The 12,133-nt window shown below is 48.0% G+C and overlaps 1 protein-coding gene across 3 annotated transcripts in view; it reads right to left on the reverse strand.

The window, feature by feature from the left end:
• Positions 1-12,133, reverse strand: part of LOC144722650 (rho GTPase-activating protein 7-like) — a 155,299-nt gene that overhangs the window by 9,497 nt on the left and 133,669 nt on the right. For all 3 annotated transcript variants that reach the window (XM_078600918.1, XM_078600919.1, XM_078600920.1), the window contains 6 exons: positions 12,006-12,087; positions 10,297-10,360; positions 8,590-9,879; positions 8,339-8,490; positions 6,937-7,065; positions 6,121-6,300 (listed from right to left, as the gene is read on the reverse strand). In XM_078600918.1, coding sequence (XP_078457044.1) covers positions 6,121-6,300; positions 6,937-7,065; positions 8,339-8,490; positions 8,590-9,879; positions 10,297-10,360; positions 12,006-12,087 — 1,897 coding nt within the window. The remainder of the gene's footprint in view (positions 1-6,120; positions 6,301-6,936; positions 7,066-8,338; positions 8,491-8,589; positions 9,880-10,296; positions 10,361-12,005; positions 12,088-12,133) is intronic.

Consider the following 12,133-nt stretch of genomic DNA (forward strand, 5'->3'; position numbering starts at 1 on the left):
ACCTGCCACAGGCGCCGCCGCCGCCGCCACCGCCATCGGTGTCGTTTCAAGTCGGGGTAATTAAAGTCGACGACACCGTCGACAGCACTGAGGGCAAGGAATCGCGGCCCTTCTGCACTAAAGGATCAGAAACCAGGAGTAAAAACCACGAATTAAAATTGACGATGCAGAAAAGTGAGCGGTGCCAGAGGTTAGAGCAACGCACGCACTGTGAATACAGTGACCGAAGTTGAGTTCCATGCAACAGCTAGCATCAGTGACGGAGTGTAATCCGAACCGTTCCTGGGCTCCCACACCCTTCACCAACTTGCACTGACCAATGTGGTGAAGTATGCACAGAAAAGCCCTTTTACTGATACGGCGTGAGGAGCCTATCATCCTGCAGTGGATTGATAAAGGAACATAAAACAAATGTATGTATGTTGAACTTCTTTTGCAGCGTACATAATGAGCCATGCTAATAGAAAGTGCAGGGGAAGGACAACGAACTTAACACAAGAAGATATCTGTCATCCTCTCATCAACAAAGGAAAGACATTTTTTCAACTGCTTTTGAAGTAACGTAGTTGCAAATGAAGTACATTCCAACCAGGAATTGTACATTTTTATCATTGCAAGTATACACTTCAAACTGGCTGATTAAATTAACGCACAGCTCAATTCTGCATTCACGTCCCTAATCACAACGTGACTGACTGATGTTTGTGGGTTTTTAGGGAATCCAATTACTCGTTGTGCCTTAATGAGAACCACTGGGGTAAAAAAATATATAAAAAGAACTATAAGACTCGGAGGTGGGCTTAGGGGCCATGTGCTCAGCGATCCGTGCTGGATAAAACCCAGAACATGGCTCCGGTGATCAGTCAAGTGGGATGAATTCCAGAAGGCATCTGCAGTAACAAGAACCAGGGGGGAGAGAATTTACGCGCACATGTACACGTTGGCGCATCCATGTGGATGCGAGTGCACATGTCGGCGAGTGATTACATGTCCAAAGCGTCAGGTTGGACATTTGCGAAGCAAAACAATCTTCGTAAAAGGAATGCAAGAGGTTTTCCTGAGCAGCCTTCCCCATCCACCCCTTCTCGCTCACTCCCGTACCCATGTTCCATTATATAACGTAAAGTATTAGCGACTCAATTTTTACTTAAAACTTTTGTGACTGCAGGAATTCATATTCTTTGGTTCTTTCGGTAAAGTCACATAGATATAAAAAAAACATACAAGTAAATTAAATAAAAACTACGACGTTTCGATCACAACACAAGCAATCGTCTTCAGGAGGATGACGATCTTCAGGAGGAAGACGATCGCATGTGTTGTGATCGAAACGTCGTAGTTTTAATTTTATTTACTTTTATTTTGTTCTATCTACACGGCTTTACCGAAAGAACCAAAGAATATTAGTGGCTATTTGAGATTCCATGAGCAACCAATTTAATAACGGAGCACCCGGAATGCGTCGTCAGCCATGCCAGCCACGAATGCAGTCTCGATTATAATGATACTTCAGCGTTGGCTCATCTTATCCCCAATGACATTGCGCTACAACTGTCAAGGTAACAACATGTACCAAATATGACCAAATATCCAGTTCGCTGTGCAACCTGAATAAATATTTGAGCCAAATAACAAATAATCTAAATGATCCCCATGAAATAAATTAGCTGTCAAATTCTGATGGTACGCGAGTGTGAACTTTGATTGTGTATTCTGTAATGCCAAAATGTACTTTTTAAAATTTAAAAAATTTGACATGAATATAAAGTGTATCTAAATGTTAAATGTGCTCGTATGTATAGATAGACACTAGATATGTGAAAAATAATATCCGCCAGAATACAGGCTGGCTAAATTGTGAATAACACTTTAAAATATCCTAATCTTTTGGATGGTTTGCAAGTAAGTATCCGCTTGCCACCTGGTAAAAAAAAAAAACTATTTTGTGAACACAACAAGCTGGGCCACTGCTACTTTTCCCAGATAGCGAGTCTTAAAATAAACTAACAAATTAATTAAAAAGTAACTGGATCAATTTTTCTTTTTTTTGCAACGCGATGCCCCTGGAGGAGAGGCTTGAAGTCAGCGAAGGGCCTTGCCGCCAGCATTCCTCTATGCTCCCCAGCACAGACGGCTCGGGCCAAAGAGAGCTGTTATGCAGCAGAGCTAATGAAAAACAGCTGCTCCAGAGCCTGGCTGCAACTTCCCCCTCCCTCATTCACAGCCCCCTACTAAAGCCCCCAGCAGTTACACCACATCCCCCTCGCAGAAACTCACCCACCCACCCCCACACCAACACCAACCACACACTCCTCACCCCCCCCCACAATGTGTTGGGGCAGAGTTATGAAAAACTTTCAAGAAGAATGAAAAGGGAATTTGAACCCTCCCCCCCCCACACCCAACCCTACCCAAAAGGCATATTCCCAAATCCTTGTCTGGCCAATGGAGCTAGGGAAAAGGGCAGGCCTCGTAGTTATTTTTGAGGGATTTACTATGTAAGAGCTTGCTACACACTAGCCTCTCACAAACTACTCTGCCAAAACAACAGGTAGAAATAAGAAGCATGACAAAAACTGTCTCTATGTAAAGTGTTTTTTTTACATCCATTATTGTCGTGCTACCACCATTCATCATAATCATTTATTTCCAAACCTGTTACACTACAAATCTGTCCTTTAAAAATAACCAATTAAACACTCATGGAATTTCAGCAAATGGAATGCTGAAACCAATTACTCCCCCAAATGTGGGTTCTCGATGGCTACTGCGACTGAAGAAGAAGCCAAACTTCTTCCCCCGAGGTTCCTGCCGCATTCACCTTGTGACTGGCGGCCTCTGCCGTGTCGTGAAGTATGAAACAAACTCTTTTCACAATTCTCGCGTCTGTGTAAACAACGAAGACCTCACCAAGGCAACCGCTGATGTGCCCTATTGGGCCACGCAGCCGCTGGTATTATCGAGGAACACATTCAATGCCCAGTTGGCATATTTGATGTGTAATGGACAATTGACACTTCTCCACCTTGCCCCGTCCGCCTCTCCAATGTCGATTGTAAGAAGTGACAAAGGCCATTCAACCCGGGACGCTTGTTTAACTATGAATAAAACCACCGGATGCACATAGTTTGATGTTTTACAGCATTAACTCATTCTTAGAGCAGTGAATAAACAGCGTAACATTAAGAACAGTTAGGCTTGAGGTGTAAATGTCACCCCGGGTTATATACTAGCATAATATCGTGACTACTCTTGCATGCCATTGGGTTGAGCAACCACCCACCACATTCTGAACTCTGTACACACATAAACCCATAGGAGTGTCTGGGTTCATAATCATCATGGCCTGCACTGGAGAAGCAGGGTAGGAAGATGTGATTGGTCCCCAGGCAAAGAGAGACTTAGAATAATAAGTGATGATGATGTGAGGGCAACGATGCAACCTTCTTGTTGAACGCATTCCAAGTTCCCCTCTTCGCTCACCTTTCTGAGTCTGTAAGCAATCACAATGCCCTTCTCAAAGTCCTTTCCGTTCCAGCATAACTGTTAATATTTATCCCTCTTCATGTGTTTTTTTCCAGAACATTGTTTTCTGGTGCTCTTGACTAGAAACCACCCTTTACTTAGCTAGGGGCCGTTGTGGTGTGTCACTGGGCATTCTTTGTTAGGCTCAAGCTTCTTGAAAGACCAAAGGCAAATAAATAGAATATTAAAATAAAATTTCCATTCCCACAGGACGATGATAAATTTTCCTTTAAAATGCAATTCGCCCGAGTCAGAAGCAATGCTTGCAATAAAATGAATTGGATCACACAGAGCACACATGGGACACAGCAGTGTGACTGGTGCTCACCACCTAAATGAAATGTAACTTCCGTCCAAGCCAAAAAACCTCAACAAATATTTGAAGCAAACGCTGTAAATAAACAACCGCAGAGCCACAGAAAACATTATTAAATGTGAAGTACTGACAGGGTTATATGAAGCCCCACATTCATGTGGCTCACATTCCAAATGTTACAGAGTTGGCTTTTTGTACTACAAAAACAAGAACAGATTATTTCCCAAAGGATTGCTGTGCTTGTATATATATTGCAACAAGTGTGGAATTTATATAAAACACACCTAAAGGTAAAACAAATATATAACATACACAGCACTAAGCCAAAGATCACCCATTTAGTTCTAAAGACTACTGGGGACGTTAGGAGAGCAGCTTCTACGGCTGACATGGCACATGGGCGAGTGGTGTGGCCACAAACACTCAAGCCCACCTTTCTCTCTGTTAACATGGTACCATGTGCTTGTTTTTGGCCGAGACTACCGAGGAGAGATCCAAGCCAAATCAAGAGACGAATTGCCACTGCTGTGTAAAGCCACAAATGGAATTCGTTTTGCAGATATAGTTTGGTAGTGCACTAATCACTAGCATATGATCCGTGGTCACAATTGGATTCAAGAATAATTTTTTAACGTAAGTGGTGCTGTCTCCTTTGAATTGTTTGTCTCATTTGTTCTACTTTGTTCCACTTAGTTCATTCCATGAGCTTAAAAGGCTAACATTAACATATACATTGCATGAATCATATACAATTAAACCGTTCCCACCCACATGAAATTCTGCACACATTATTCACAATAATTGATATGAATCACTGAATTGATGAATCATTACATGCCTACCATACGTACACATATAGAGCTGTGAACCACACATCTGTATGTACTGTGCAGGCAAACGGTGAATACATGTTTTGGTGGATTGGACTGGTCTGGCTTGAGTTGGGGATAATTGTGGGAAGGAACCATGTCCGGCACACTGGGAAGGCAGCTCACTCGCTCTATAACAACGTGAAATCGGAGACGCTCAGAGCGAGTGATTTTGGGCAGGGGCTCCATGTGAGCCAGGGGGTGTGAGTGGAACAGCGTTCCCAGAGAGAGACTGCGCATTTACTACTACCACCACCACTAAGGCAATTGCTCTCAGCACAATCACTACCACCCCTCATCAGCACCACTCAAACCACCATGACAAACATCACTAATATGGCCATCACCAAAATCACAACCATCCACGCATCCGACGTCACCATCACAATAACCATCACTAATATTGTTATTACCATCACTAACATTATTATTAACATCACCATCACTATTTTCACCACCACCAGCACCACTTAAACACCACCACACTACTCGCATCAATATTTCTACAAAGCACCATTAGCACCACTAATATCACCATCATCACCATACCACGATCATCACTATCACCACAATCGAAACTAACATCACCACCGTCATTAACATCACAACCGTCGCCGCCCTGCCAACACCGCCCGCTATGACGATCGCGAAGGCTCACGCGAGGAATCTCAGTCTCCGAGGCTACAAGGGTCATCATCAAAGGGCATGGTGACCAAAACCAGCAGGAGCGTAAAAGGCGGACGGAAAAGGAGGGAAGAAAAAACCAGGCATGATGAACTGTCGCGTCTTTGCTTTGAAGTGGAGACAGCTTGACTAGCACCAAACGTCCCGAGGTAACATTCATTACGGCCTGCCGGGGCCTGTTTCCACATTTCCCAACCCCCGAACGGAAGAGCCTGAAATGTGCTCCTACTTGGGACTTATCAGTGCCCTTTCTTCTTCTTAATTTATTTATTTTATTGTCGCTTAGAACACAACTATGAACAGCTGGGAGCTTAACAACTTAGTGCTGATGATGGGTCGATTTTTCTCTTATTTTTAAAGTGTAAACATCACGTTAAGTGTAACAGCAGGCCACATGCTTCACCACCATGTGAAAAAAAGTATAATCCGTTTGCTTACATTTTGCTCAGCCTTTTAACTTCTTAAGATCATTGTTTTAAAAGCTTGTATTTGTGTTAAGACAAATACACCTAAATCAAGACCGCCCTGATTCATTACTCAGGCCAAAACAATGTAAATTAAACAGCTCTTCTTGAAAGACCCACCATCTTTGTTTACACAGTGATAAACCACAGAAAAAAATAGCAAAATTCCACAAGGCAAAAGGCACGAATCTACACACCGACACGAGCAGGGGCCATGTACAGCAGCGTCAGAAAATCACCACAATTGGCTCCGCTCTCTCACCAGTTCCAGCCCTGCTTGTTGGAGGGCGAGTACCGCTCCATGAGAGCAGTGAGCCGCAGCAGGGAAAACTTGCGCACCAGACTCATCTGGGCCACCGACTGGCTGTTTATCTGTAGTGATGCCGAGTTGAGGCTGGGCCGGTGCGATGTCTGGAAGCTGTGCCAGCGCAGTCGCTGGCGTCTGTGGGTCCAGGACGCAAGGTGGGGGTCACAACGGGGTCATGCGATTAACGGTGCCGAGCACGGTACTAGCGAGTCAACGTGACAGAGTCGACCGATTTTTTTTACATTTATTTTATTTGAAAATTATTCTCCACCTTTTACGATTACTGTTCATGATGCGCTTGAAATGGTGATGGTAAAGGTGCACCCCTGCAATTACTTGCTCATGCTACTGCTGGTGGAAAAGCCTTCAGCAGAGGGATCTCTAGAGATCTCCTCTCGAGAGTATTTTGGCCTACTCGTCCACGATAGCCAGATGTCTTGGAATAAATGGGAGTACCCACACTTTACCCCACCACACTCGACATGTCAATAAACTATGGAATACCCATTTACATTTCTGGGTGGACATAGATGGGGGAGGCTCTCATTCAGCAGTCGTTTGACGAAAGTAGTATCTATACATGTCTCATGGTGTCGAACCATTTGTACTACGGATTGCATTGTTGTGTTTGTGGCTCCTCTGTCCACAGACTCGCAGTTCCTCACGAGCAAAGGCGAGTGGATTGACAAAGGTGCTGTGCACGTGTGTTCATGCGCAATGCAGCAGCACTGCGTGCCGTGTGTTAAGTGGGGGAGCGGTGCTCTTGCTGACCGATTGGGCCTGGCCACGGACTGCCCGGTGCTCGACTCGCGCCGGTCCTGGATGCCCGAGTCCTCAGAGTCGATGAGCGACGTTCCCGTGCTCTCCAGGTCGCTGGGCGGCGTCGTGCGCCCGCTCGTGCTGCGCGACACGACATGGTTCTCTCATTTAAATCACCGTCGCCCATGTGCAAAACACTGCTGCTCAGAAAAGTAGCGCTGCAGCCAGTGGGGAGAGCTAACGCTATCCCTAAAGCCAATTGCTCTCCGGCAGCCTTTTCATTGTGAAGCTTACGACCTGCAACTTAATTTGCAGGGCCAGGTGATGCCTACCGCTTTGAAATGGTCCGCAAAACGTAACTTATCTGTCGCTGTAAACGTATGAACCACACTAATCGGGTACTCGAGAGGGTAATATATTTGATCACCCTCTCGACCCCAAAACCAATTCTGCTTGGTGGCGGTATTTGTTTTACTACAGCATCATGCGAGGTGAGAGAAGTGCACTTGGTTGGCTTCAAGCATGGATGGCATGAAGACAACCCGCCCTTCCTTCAATGACCCCCATAAAGTTTACAGAGCCATTCCTCGTGTCTTTTTTGTACTCTTCGGAGGTCACACTCCAAAAATGTTACACGCCATCAAATGCTAAGCACGTCGCTGTGGTATGTCGCTGTGGATGAAATTGCGATGGATAGGTGTAGGATAATAATTGGATTTCTGATTGTGCACCTTGGGATGGATTCCAGACACTCACACGAGACTCCCAGCTAATGCTGGCTAAGTGGTTGGCATGAGGCGTGTCAAGTCAACCTGCTGGTATGCACACCAATGCAGTCTGCAGATCTCTGAACTATGTGAAAGGTGGCATTGCAAATTTGCTGACGTGTTTGTGCTTTATTCCATGACATCCTTTTCCAGCGATTCCAAGTGCCTCAACCCCTTGGGTTCGTTGTTTTAGAAGCCTGTGCGTGCGTGTGTTGTTTCTAAAGACAAACACGCCTTAAACAGGGCTTTGGTGATTCATTACTGAAGCCAAAACAGCTTGAATTCAACGGCGAGCATACGTCTCTATTGATACAACGGTAAACACGTGCACGAACATTAAGCAGCCCCTGGATATGAGCTCTCCTTTAAGCCGCGTGTCCTTTGCCGTAAACTATGCCCACCCCACACTGTTCTTCATCCACCCCTGTCGACTTTGCCACATGACCCACTGTAACCTGCACCCCAAACCCCATGTTCTGTACCAACCAATGTCTACTCATGACTCGTGCCCAATTGTACTCGCTCATGCAATACTCGCCCTCACATGCTACCTGTGTCTTATGACCACCACGTGCTGTGTTCCCAGCTATGTGCACCCATTCAGGGTGCCCTCCTATGCCTACTCACAACCCCGTGCCCACCCTTGCCTGTTGTACGCGTCGCCATCGAGCTCCATGTGTTGGTGAGGTGACGACGCGGGCGAGTTGCAGGTCGAGTCTCGAGCCGAGTCGGAATCCTCGGGCTCGTCGGGCGAGAGGCGTTCCGTCCAACGGCTCACCATCTCCTGGAGGCCATTCACCTGTGGCACCACGGGGGCATAACCGGTCAGCGTGTTCAGCTCGTGTGTGGTAGTTACAATCACGTAAATAAGAGGGTGGCTTTTGAAATATCTTATTACCTGCTGAAGAATGTCGTCGAGCTGCGAAAAAACCCGTCCATTGTTCCCCGCGTCGCCATCACCGTCCTCAGCCCCCGAGGAGGAGAGGTCCCCGGCGGCGGCGAGCAGCAGCAGCTGGGAGGCAGGAACGTTGTCGTAGACGCTGAGCCGGCTCGCCATGGAGCTGCACGAGTTGGTTCTCCGCCGGCGCTCTCCGCGCTTCGGCTGCTGCTGCTGCTGCTGCTCGTCGGCGCCAGCGCCGCCCTCGCAGGAGGCGCGACTGCCCGAGTTGAAGCTGCCCGTGCGCCAGGTGACGGACGAGAAGCTGTCGCTCGTCGCTAGGCTCTCGTTGGACAGCGTGCGTGGGAACGTGCCGGGCTTGTGGTCCTTGGGGAGGTGGATCACCACGTCCTTTGGCGAGCGCGGCAGCCTCGCAGCCGGGTCCTCGTCGCCGTCACACAGGTGGCCCGTGAGCGCGTCGAAGTCTCCCAGGTACATCCCACCACGCTTGCTGCTCGCCCCGCGGCCCCGCACCGACCCGCTCTGCCCGGCCACATAGCTGCTGCTCCGTGCCGGCAGCTGCGCGGTGCCATTGCCGTTACCGCCGGTGCCGCCGCCACAACCGCCAGGGCTGTGTAGGAGGAAAGACGACTCGCTCTGGCTGCGGTCACGCACCACGCCGGCACTCTTTGCCTCGGCGATGTCCACGCAGTTGAGGCGCCGCAGCGTCTCCTCGGTGGGGCCACCCTGCAGCGACACGGGCCCGCTGATCACGAGCCCCTCCACCTTCCCGCCACTCACGCGCCTCTTGTGGCTGTGGCCCTTGGCGCGGAAGTTCTCCATGCGCTTCAGGAGGCTCTTGGTCCTGGAACGCGGCTGCGGTTTATCGGCAGCCGGGGTTGGGACCGAGAGGGTGAAGGCAAGCACCGGGTGGTTGGTGGCATCCTTCAACACCTGCGCCGCGTCGGCGGCCTCCGACGGCCACTTGGAAGGGTGGACGACCGCAGCCACGCCGGCCCCGGGCCCACCCTGGTGGCCGAAGCGGCAGTCGTCAAGCAGGCCGTTGTTGCTGCTGCTGCTCTCGCTGTGGATGGAGGTGACCTCCTGCTGCTCGCTCAAGTCCGTGAGGAGGCTCTCGTGGCTCGGAGACGAGTCCTTGAGGTGGCCGCTCTCAGAGCAGCTCACGTCCGAGGACAGCGAATTCTGCGAGAACACCTCGAAGTCCTCCAGCCTCGACCACCTCCTGCTGGCCCGCTGGAACATCCACTTGTCGCTGATGGCGCACAGGTCCTCGTCGTCTGAGTCCTCACTCTGAAACAGCAGCAAAAGAAGCCGTCATTCACTCATAATGGTGGTGGTGGTGGTTCTGCAAAGCTTCCAAAACATTACTGCAGGCTTTTACCTCATCAGAGACACCAGCCTGCAGTCTCGTGTTTTATTCAAAGTTCAAATAAAAACGTAGCCACGTGCTCACACATCACTAAGATATTTAAAATCGAACTGATCGATATAAACTCAAACCAATCTTTATGAGAATGACAATTAGATACATTTTTTTAATTACAAAATCATAACATTTGCAAATATTCAAATCTAGAATTTGCAAATGAACTTTGCAATGTATCTCCGTAGAGACCGAGCCTGAACAAGCTCCGATTTTATTTGGCCGGATTGGAAGCACACGTGTAAGGAGGTAATGCGTGCTCAAGTTAAGCACTCGGTATTCACCCGTTTTCTTGGCGAGCCTCGGTCTAGCTTCATGGATGCACAGTTGTTGAGGGTATTCAACCTCCTGCAAGAGAAGGAGATGCATGATGAGTCTCGGGAGAGAGTGAAGTAACTTCTTACGGACTGTTCCATGCAATCACAGGTGAGACTCGCAGGTTAAACTCATCACACCAGTCGATGCATCGACGGCCTCTGCAGGTTGCTTTTGTTAGGCGAATCAAAACGCTGTGACGTGTGGTGCTGCGGTCGTGGGAGAGATCAGCCCGAAACTGTAATAAAACCCCGACTAAAGTCGCATCGCTGCACAAACGGGCATTCGCACCAACAGCTGCCCGCACATGGTGCTGGCATCAGCTCACATCACTTCTGTAAACACCATCCACACACCCGTGAAGCCGCGAAAACCACATTATTTAACAAAAAAATACATACGCGACTGCAAAAAAAACGATCACACGTGAACGGAGCCTCTATTTCAAGACGAAGGACGTCACTCATCCCTAGCGCCACGAACAAGGCGTGTTCCAAACACACGCCCGTGGACGTGTATTGCTTTTCCCGACGGAATTTTGGGACGCTGTAAAGGGCACGCTTCGCGCTAATGAGCCACGCTCGGAGCCCGGGCCGCCAAGCGAGGTGTCTCTCCCACCGCGCCGAAACACACACCAATCACGCTGCAGCCTTCGGCTCGGAAAATGGAGCGCTCGGAGCGTGCAAGGAATGTAAATATGGCCCTGACGAGAGAGAAAGGCCTCCAGTGGGTTTAGAGGCCCCTCTCTCTCCACGGTGTCAACGGCACGTCCACACGCATTCCCCTTTTCTTTTAGTTTCCAAGCTCCTCCAGGCAACAGCCCCAACGAACGAGAATCCAAGCCTAAAGCAAACACGGCGTGCATTTCGAAATTCCAAGGCAGCAGTGGCCTTTATTTCACCCAAGCAAAATGTGGACATAGAAACAATAAAATATAATAAACTAACGCAATAAAACCTGACACAATATATAACTTACACCACGGTGTATGACAGCTGTATAGTTAAGCAATGGTGCTAGAGATGGGGGAGATGATAAGTCTTTCCTGTTAGCTATGCGAAGAATCTTTATGCCTCCACCTCTGGCCCCTTGTGCCCAGAGTAAACCAGTGCGGCACATTTGAATATTTATGCTGTAAACAAAAGGCGAATAAATGCAGTTACCATTAACGTGGCTTACAAAAGGCTCCTGCAATACTTGAAGAAAAATCCTCCGCAGATTTTATTAGGCAGAAAGTTGTACCACCTGTACTCAAACAAAATGTGCTTTTACCTGTGGGCAGGCTATTAAGATTCACAATTGAAATTCCTCTAGGCAACCTATGTTACTGCTGTCAAATGACTTTCCACTGGGTCCAGGACACGGCAGTAATTTTAAACCAATCTCTAGTTTTTCCCACTTACCATAAACAAATGTGCCGACTCAGAAATCTCAGATAATTTCATTACTCTCTGCGGTTAAATTTTGCTTGTTATTTTTACTCTTTATGGATGTCTTTGTCTTTAATTCAATTCCAATTCATAAGTCCCAAGGCAGGTTGGGCTAGCCAGCCAAAGTTGAGATCGAAGTAAAAAAAAAAGGGGTTTCCATTCGCAGCTGTGTTTGCCTGCTTAATGTATGCCGACTTTCTCCGTGGGTATAAATATTTCAGCGAGAGCTCTGCATTTGACGTGCGCACCTGCAGAGGGCCTCGATGGAGTCGCTGTCCAGAAAGTCGTGGTCCTTCACCACGGACCTTATGCTGATGGGGAACTGTGAGTCTGTAGACAGAATAGCCACAAACACGACAACAACTCGTTAGATATG

This window comes from Lampetra planeri, chromosome 15, assembly GCF_965212315.1.
Source record: "Lampetra planeri chromosome 15, kcLamPlan1.2.h2, whole genome shotgun sequence".
NCBI classification, from domain to species: domain Eukaryota; kingdom Metazoa; phylum Chordata; class Hyperoartia; order Petromyzontiformes; family Petromyzontidae; genus Lampetra; species Lampetra planeri.